A 9,730-nucleotide genomic window follows, 5' to 3' on the forward strand; every position below is an offset into this window, starting at 1 on the left:
CCTGTCTATCACAAATAACCGTTTCATATGTTAAAGGGACACATCAGCAGGTGGATAAATAATGCATATTTTATAATATATTTTTTATATATACATAAAAAAATTAAGTCTACTATGTATGTATACAATATTTTTAAACTTAGAACTCTACATATCGGGCATAATTATTCCTACTAGCTGACACACATGACCTGCTACTTGTTTGAGAGCTTATCTTTTTGGACATTTATAGAAACTGATAGCATTAATGTACCACATGCCCATAAAGTACACTACAGACTTAGCTAATATTTTACCTTAACTTACAAGATAACAGCTAAAAAGAAAGTCAATTAGTAGTTCATTCAGTCACAACCACTGTATATTTAATGTTTCACAGCAATATTATTAGAACATACAGTACTTGTAACTGTTAACATATAATAACACCATTCATTCATTCATTCATTCATTTTTAGTAAGCACTTTATCCAGGTAAGGGTCAAGCTGGATCTTGAGACTATCCTGGGCAAGAGTCAGGAATGAACCCTAGCTGGGAAGCCAGTCTATCACAGGGCTCTATGCACACACATACATACACCTAGGGGCAATTTAGAGTAGCCGATCCACCTATTGGTATGTTCTTGGGAGGTGGGAGAAAACCTGAAAACTTGGAGGAAACCCATACGAACATGGGGAAAACATGTGATACTCTGCATAGACAGTAACCCAAGTTCAGAATCAAACCAAGGATCCTGAAGCTATGAGGTGGCAACACTACCCTATATTCCCACAGAAAATAATGTAAAACATTCTAACACTCTTACAGATGTATTCACAAACACATTACAGAGAAATCGGTTAAAGGCTTTAGACTTTTAAAGTCTAAAGTGTGGCGATGTCACAATTACAGACATATCATTACACAAAATTCTGTTTCCATGACCATAATTATATGGCAGTGATAAAATCCATCTTCTCCACTTATAGTATTGTCTCGTGTACACAGGTCAGATCAGTCCCGAAGCAGTTTTTTCTTCACTGTGGAACTTTCAGATGACAGATGCACAAACAGGGCACCTGCTGCTGTACGAGACCGCAGCTCATACATATCATAGTCATGGGCCCACTCGACGTTTCCCCAACGCTGGATCTAAGTGTGAACACATACAGATGTTCAAGCACTACAGAGATGCTGGACAATGAAAATCACTGCTATTATAGTGAAATGAGAAACAACTCAGAAAACATGCTCAGTCAAAACGAAAGCAGAATCCTATAATTTTTCACAGAAAATTACAGACTGGTGAGGTGAGACAGAGATAGTACCACACAGAGAGTGATGCGTCATTGGACATAAACATTCAAATATTCATTTTTGCACCATGTTTTAGAGAATCATTATAGACTGATTATGTCTCGTTATTATTAGTTCAGTCAGGTCACATAACATTACCTTTAGCCACCATGATTATTTAAAAGATAGCCTGCTAAATGATATATGGATCATTATACCTGGTATTCCTCCTCTAGACGAGACAGCAGAACTGCATGTTCCACAGTTAAATGTCTGTCAATCAGCCCAAAGGACAGAATCAATGACTTCAGTTGTGAGATCACATACTCGAGCCCTGGAGAAAGATGCAATTTATTCAAACAGGGTCTGCTAATTTAAAGAGCAGAACAAACAATTATTCTTGTGAACCTTATACTATACAATAGAAATATAATAGAAACAATTTCCAGGTGCTCTAGTTTGAGATTACAGTGAGTAAATACATGAAATGATAAAGTAGAATCACATGGAACAGCCCTGTGATTGACATTGCTTTTTATTACTTAAAATTACACCTACAACACCTGGTTGTTTCACATATATTGAATATTAACATAAACCATTAGGGGTAAATGCACCTAAAAAGCATTTAAAACAGATTAAAATCCAAACATTCAGCAGATCTGAAGTTTCACTCCAAGACATATTTGACAACTAAAACTTCTGCGACTACATTACGCCATAAAGTACAAAGGTCATGACTCAGCAACCAACTTTTGCACAAACAACTAGAAACACAAGAATAACACAGTTAGGTGCCTCGTTAGGGTATAATCCAGATATAAACAACTACCACGTGTAAACACGGTCAATGTACTTTTAAAAACTAAATTATGAGACACAACTCCTGCTTGTGTGAAAAGAAGAGGCTTTAAATTAATTACACCAAATGCAATTTTTAGAAACATGTACTTATCTATACCTGTCAGAGACCACAAATTATAAGAGCTAAGGTGCTGGCGAAATGTCTCCTTGGTCTCCTCTGGGATTTGCGGGCCCATTATACTAGAGGATGACCCGATGACAACATTGTACCTACAAAAAAAAAAAAAAAGCAGATTAGCAATTTTGTCTGTACATACTGGCAGATGTTTATGTCATACAAAGACTGTCTTTTTAATAATGATTCAGAGAAGATTACCTTTTTTCAATCCAATCCATAACAGGGTCCCATTCATTCTTCTGTAATTCGACAAGTCCTGGAGGGTCTTCTACTCTGTAACTAAAGGTATATGTGGTTCAGGTAACATACAATCATATTTTTCTGATAAACCCTGACAAGATAATAGCTCAGCTCTCAGTCAGTGCAACCCTCCTACAAACACTGTTCCCTGTTAAACCCAAAAATATAATTTCATGTATGAAATAATTATACTTTTTATATGAATGTTCTTTATTTCTGGATGAAGAGATCCAAGTCCTTTCAATGTTTTAAACCGAAAATGCCATCAGGCAGTCATTTAGCATACCAGATTGTGTCAGTCTCCAGAAATTTCAGGGCAGCAGAGATCATTTGGTCCTTGCTGCGCTGTGTTGGGTTATCAAGGGCTGTATTACACAGAGTGGTCTATAGAAACAAAAATACATCATTAGATAAAAAATAATCCCTGTCTGATTTCACAAATCCATGTTTCATTAAATTTAAAGTATCTCACTAGATGCATGGTGTAGAACTTGAGTGTGTCCTTCTGAGCGTCCCATTCGGTAGCAACAGCGATGGCCAGGGCTTCATTGGGCACAGTGAAAAGTTTTCCTCCCGGAGTTTTTAGCTTTCTCCTGTCCAAGTTTATCTCAAACAGACCACCTGCAGCGGACAACAACCAGTATTCAGTCACAACAGTATCTGCTTGTACTAGATACACATCACTTAAATGCACTGCTACACAGTAATACAGTGTGAAGACATCTTCACATAAGGGTATAGCTTGTAAGGAAAAGGCACTCCAGATTGCATTTATAACATGCATTTATCACTTAAACTGTGATAAAAATATCAAATTCCAAAACTGAACAGAAAAATGTAAATTTCATGGTTTTCTCAACTTGCAATAGCAGCATTATCTGAAAATGAACAACTTCGGTGCATGCTCTAACTACTTGGCATAATCACATCATGACATACACTCACTGAGCACATTATTAGGAACACCTATACACCTAGACATTCATGCAATTATCTAATCAGCCAATCATGTGGCATCAGTGTAATGCATAAAATCATGCAGATACGGGCCAGCAGCTTCAGTTAATGTTCACATCAACCATCAGAATGGGGATAAAATGTGATCTCAGTGATTTTGTCCATGGCATAATTGTTGGTGCCAGACGGGCTGGTGTGAGTATTTCTATAACTGCTGATTTCCCGAGATTTATACATAGTCTCTAGAGTTTACTCAGAATGGTGCAATAAAAAAACATCCAGGGAGCAGCAGTTCTGCGGAAAAGCCTTGTTGATGAGAGAGGTCAAAAGAGAATGGCTAGACTGGTTCAAGCTGACAGAAAGGCTACAGTAACTCACATAACCACTCTGTACAACTGAGGTGAGCAGAAATGCATCTCAGAATGCACATATTGAATCTTGAGGCAGATGAGCTACAACAGCAGAAGACCTTATCGGGTTCCAGCTGAGGCTGCAGTGGGCACAGACTCTGGACAGCTGAAGGCTGGAAAAACGTAGCCTGGTCTGATGAATCTCAATTTCTGCTGAGGCACACAGATGGTAGAGTCAGAATTTGGCACCAACATCTTGAATTCATGGATCCAACCTGCCTTGTGTCAACAGTCCAGGCTGGTGGAGGTAGTGTAATGGTTTGGGAAATGTTTTCTTGGCACACTTTGGGCCTGTTAATACCATTTAATCATCGCTTGAATGCCACATCCTATTTGAGTATTGTTGCTGACCATGTGCATCCCTTCAAGACCACAATTTACCATCTTCTACTGGCTACTTCCAGCATGATAATGCACCATGTCACAAAGCAAAAGTCGTCTCAAACTGGTTTCATGAACAAGACAATGAGTTCAGTGTTCTTCAGTGGCCTTCCCAGTCACCGGATCTGAACCCAGTAGAACACCTTTGGGATGTGGTAGAACAGGAGATTCACATCATGAAAGTCACCTGAAAAATCTGCAGGAATTGTGTGATGTAATCATGTCAACATGGACCAGAATCTCTAAGGAATGTTTCTAACATCTTGTGGAATCCATGCCATGAAGAATTGAGGCTGTATTGAGAGCAAAAGTAGGCCCTAGCCAGTATTAGTGTAGTGTTCCTAATAAAGTGCTCAGTAAGTGTATACTTAAAATTAACGGGTCTGTCTCTTCATAGTTTCTTCGGTGAAAGAATACCAAAAGACTATTTTTTTGTTTGTTTTTAATATTTAATTAGATAATGCATCATTTGCATAAACAAATATACATTTTCAAAAAAAAAAAAATCCAATATAAAAATACCTGTAAGAATATCGGCAGCCAACCTTTCAATGTTTTTTTTAATTGACTGTCATATCTATTGTTTAAAAAAATGACCCTATTCATCTGTAGTGCCTTAAAGCAAAAGCAATACAAAAGTCATGGATGCTCACCTTCACCTTGAGAGATACTGACATCCTGGTAGAACTTCCTGCGCTCTGTGGAACAATGTTTCAAGACCAGAATAAATACACAGAAAGCAGCAGACACACTTCAGCAAACTCCACAGTGAGTCTACGCATGAAGACCTCACCTGCTGTAGCACTTCCGTAGTTTGCTCTCTGCACGTGCGCTGATGAACTGAGCGCTTCTAATGCTAATGGACGAGCAGCGAAAGGCAGAAGAGCTCCAGCGAGCCTCCGGTGAAATTTACACAAACTCTGTAACATCGCTGCTTGACCAACCTGAACGACTCCTGCAGTGAATTAAACGCTAACACTGAGTATTAGCCATAAACGCTCTAAAGCTCTAAAGCACATACAAATATTTTAGCACACAGTTAGCTCCAAAAGCTCACAACACCAGTTTAAAACCTCCACATTGACCTTCCCCTCATGTGTGAAGCAAGAAACTTCCTTTTTAAAATAAAAGTCACTTTTCCTTCTGTTCATATAAATATTTTAAGGGAGCAGCTGGCATTGTTTTGACTTTACTCATTTATATAAATAAATAAATAAATAAATAAAATTCTGTTTAAATACTAATACTAATACTAATTTCCCTTATCATTATAATACTTTTAAAATTTTAATTTACATAAAATCTGTCAAATTAAGTCAACAGTAACGTATTCATCATAAATTGCTCATTATATCGAAATAACTACATTATAATAAAATTTGCACACAATCTAAGTCAACTTCAAACATGCTACAAAATATTAATACATTAAAATTAATACGTTATATAAGCCTTATCTAACAATGCAGATCTGAGTGAAGATGAGGAGAACAGGACAAATGAATGACACATGATGTCTAAGACAAATCCTTAGGGTGTAAAAGGGGGGAAAACGTTTGCACTATTTATGTGGATTCAAACAACTAGCCCAAAAATAAAGTACAGTATACTATAGACAACTTTTCTGTTCATCTCAAACATGGATAATGAATTATTGGCTCCCTTGGTAAAGATGGGGAAAGAAAAAGTCATTTAAACTGTTTTTGTGGTTCATTTCCATAATCCCACACTGAAAATATGAGAGAGATTTAATTTAGGGGGTTGTTATTAAATTCTTAATGTACACTTACTTGAATCAAATGTTAGATTTATATATATATATATATATATATATATATATATATATATATATATATATATATATATATATATATATATATATATATATACACTATATTACCAAAAGTATTCGGTCACCCATCCAAATGATCAGAATCAGGTGTCCTAATCACTTGGCCTGGCCACAGGTGTATAAAATCAAGCACTTAGGCACGCAGACTGTTTTTACAAACATTTGTGAAAGAATGGGCCGCTCTCAGGAGCTCAGTGAATTCCAGCGTGGAACTGTCATAGGATGCCACCTGTGCAACAAATCCAGTCGTCAAATTTCCTCACTCCTAAATATTCCACAGTCAACTGTCAGCTTTATCATAACAAAATGGAAGAGTTTGGGAACAACAGCAACTCAGCCACGAAGTGGTAGGCCACGTAAACTGACGGAGAGGGGTCAGCGGATGCTGAAGCGCATAGTGCAAAGAGGTCGTCGACTTTCTTCACAGTCAATTGCTACAGAGCTCCAAACTTCATGTGACCTTCAGATTAGCCCAAGTACAGTACGCAGAGAGCTTCATGGAATGGGTTTCCATGGCCGAGCAGCTGCATCCAAGCCTTACATCACCAAGTGCAATGCAAAGCGTCGGATGCAGTGGTGTAAAGCACGCCGCCACTGGACTCTAGAGCAGTGGAGACGCGTTCTCTGGAGTGATGAATCACGCTTTTCCATCTGGCAATCTGATGGACGAGTCTGGGTTTGGAGGTTGCCAGGAGAACGGTACTCGCCTGACTGCATTGTGCCGAGTGTGAAATTTGGTGGAGGAGGAATTATGGTGTGGGGTTGTTTTTCAGGAGTTGGGCTTGGCCCCTTAGTTCCAGTGAAAGGAACTTTGAATGCTTCAGGATACCAAAACATTTTGAACAATTCCATGCTCCCAACCTTGTGGGAACAGTTTGGAGCGGGCCACTTCCTCTTCCAACATGACTGCGCACCATGGCACAAAGCAAGGTCCATAAAGACATGGATGACAGAGTCTGGTGTGGATGAACTTGACTGGCCTGCACAGAGTCCTGACCTGAACCCGATAGAACACCTTTGGGATGAATTAGAGCGGAGACTGAGAGCCAGGCCTTCTCGACCAACATCAGTGTGTGACCTCACCAATGCGCTTTTGGAAGAATGGTCCAAAATTCCTATAAACACACTCCTCAACCCTGTGGACAGCCTTCCCAGAAGAGTTGAAGCTGTAATAGCTGCAAAAGGTGGACCGACATCATATTGAACCCTATGGGTTAGGAATGGGATGGCACTTAAGTTCATATGTGAGTCAAGGCAGGTGACCGAATACTTTTGGTAATATAGTGTATATATATATATATATATATATATATATATATATATATATATATATATATATATATATATATATAATATGAAGCATTCAAACCAAACCAAGAAATGCAGCTCTAATGTACTCACTGAAAAAGAAGAAGAAGAAAATATATATATATTCTTCTTCTTCTTTTTCAGTGAGTACATTAGAGCTGCATTTCTTGGTTTGGTTTGAATTTATTGGGAACTACAGTTCAGTTAAGCTGAAGCTATGACTGCAATTAGTCAGTGTATTCAAATGAATAAGTCTCAATTTCAACTGCAATCTCAATATACAGTACTGTGCAAAAGTCTCAGGCACATGCAAAGAAATGCTGTAGAGCAAAGATGCCTTAAAAAAATAATGAAATTAAATGTTTCTACATTTCAAAAAAATACTATAAAGAGCAGTAAACAGTAATAAATGAAACAAAGTCAATATTTGGTGTGATGATCCTTCGCTTTAAAAAAAAAAAAGTAGTAGTCTCAGGTACAGTGTGTGCAGTTTTATAAGGAAATTAGTTGTAAGTTTTACGGAGCATCTTGCAGAACCAGCCACAGTTCTTCTGGAGACTTTGACTGTCACACTTACTTCTTATTTTTGCAGCAAAACCCAGCAGCCTTCATTATTTTTTTTGTCTGAAAAGTGTCTCTTATGTAATATGCTACTTTCTTTACTGACATACAAACATTTTTCTGTAACATTTAATTTTGTGCTGGAAAACTAATGTTTGGAAAGCTAAATGTTTTTGTACTGACCTGATAACGTAGATGTCATAAAATAAAAATCTATCACAAAGTTTGTACTAAAAAAATAGGGTGCCTAAGACTTTTGCACAGTACTGTATAAACAAATATTTTGTAATCTAAGACACATTCAGAGGGCTAGTTCTTAGTTTCAAACTTACCCTAAACTGACAAGTAAATAAAGAAATCAGTGTGGTCTAACAAGAAACAATTTCCAGTTTATAACAGCATGGTTTTGTTGTTTAATGTAAAGACGGATGTGTAGGATGTACACACTAATGTATTGATTAATGCATGTACTGTAATGCATGAACACACGTACAGTGTGCATCTACTGCCACCCACTGGATACTATACTGGATACTGAAGCACATTGTAGACTATACTGAAGCACATTGTAGTCTATACTGAAGCACATTGTATACTGAGGCATAGTGTAGACTATACTGAAGCACATTGTATAATGAGGCATAGTGTAGACTATACTGAAGCACATTGTAGTCTATACTGAAGCACATTGTATACTGAGGCATAGTGTAGACTATACTGAAGCACATTGTATAATGAGGCATAGTGTAGACTATACTGAAGCATATTGTATACTGAGGCATAGTGTAGACTATACTGAAGCACACTGTAGACTATACTGAAGCATATTGTGTACTGAGGCACATAGTGTAGACTATACTGAAGCACATTGTAGACTATACTGAAGCATATTGGAGACTATACTGAAGCACATAGTGTAGACTATACTGAAGCATATTGGAGACTATACTGAAGCACATAGTGTAGACTATACTGAAGCATATTGGAGACTATACTGAAGCACATAGTGTAGACTATACTGAAGCATATTGGAGACTATACTGAAGCACATAGTGTAGACTATACTGAAGCATATTGGAGACTATACTGAAGCACATAGTGTAGACTATACTGAAGCATATTGGAGACTATACTGAAGCACATAGTGTAGACTATACTGAAGCATATTGGAGACTATACTGAAGCACATAGTGTAGACTATACTGAAGCACATAGTGTAGACTATACTGAAGCACATAGTGTAGACTATACTGAAGCACATAGTGTAGACTATACTGAAGCACATAGTGTAGACTATACTGGAGCATAGTGTAGACTATACTGAAGCATATTGGAGACTATACTGGAGCATAGTGTAGACTATACTGAAGCATATTGGAGACTATACTGGAGCATAGTGTAGACTATACTGGAGCATAGTGTAGACTATACTGAAGCATATTGTAGACTATACTAAAGCATATTGGAGACTATACTGGAGCATAGTGTAGACTATACTGAAGCATAGTGTAAATAAGTAACATATATATATAAAATGTGTAAACGTTGACAGACATACATCTCAGATCATTTCCATCTTGGATCACTCCACCCAGTATGAATACCTGTGCTAGACTGTATTAAATTATACTTTACACTCCACTGAATCATGATGTCAATCCTGTAGATGTGTATATAGCCTATTATACAACATCCCTCAGGTTATCTACATGGTAACACTCTTTATTTTTTCAGTACTGAAGTTATACTTTTCAAAGCAATGC

At 37.4% G+C, this 9,730-nt stretch overlaps 1 protein-coding gene across 1 annotated transcript; it reads right to left on the reverse strand.

Annotated features, from left to right (window-relative positions):
- Positions 1–343: 343 nt before the first annotated feature.
- Positions 344–5,353, reverse strand: atpaf2 (ATP synthase mitochondrial F1 complex assembly factor 2). The gene is made up of 8 exons (XM_026914684.3): positions 5,040–5,353; positions 4,900–4,944; positions 2,971–3,119; positions 2,785–2,882; positions 2,457–2,537; positions 2,238–2,350; positions 1,495–1,610; positions 344–1,132 (listed from the first exon to the last, which is right to left on the reverse strand). Exons 1-8 carry the CDS (start codon positions 5,173–5,175, stop codon positions 995–997), a joined length of 876 nt encoding a protein of 291 aa, XP_026770485.3. The 5' UTR covers positions 5,176–5,353; the 3' UTR covers positions 344–994.
- Positions 5,354–9,730: the final 4,377 nt, after the last annotated feature.

This window comes from Pangasianodon hypophthalmus, chromosome 12, assembly GCF_027358585.1.
Source record: "Pangasianodon hypophthalmus isolate fPanHyp1 chromosome 12, fPanHyp1.pri, whole genome shotgun sequence".
In the NCBI taxonomy this organism is placed as follows: domain Eukaryota; kingdom Metazoa; phylum Chordata; class Actinopteri; order Siluriformes; family Pangasiidae; genus Pangasianodon; species Pangasianodon hypophthalmus.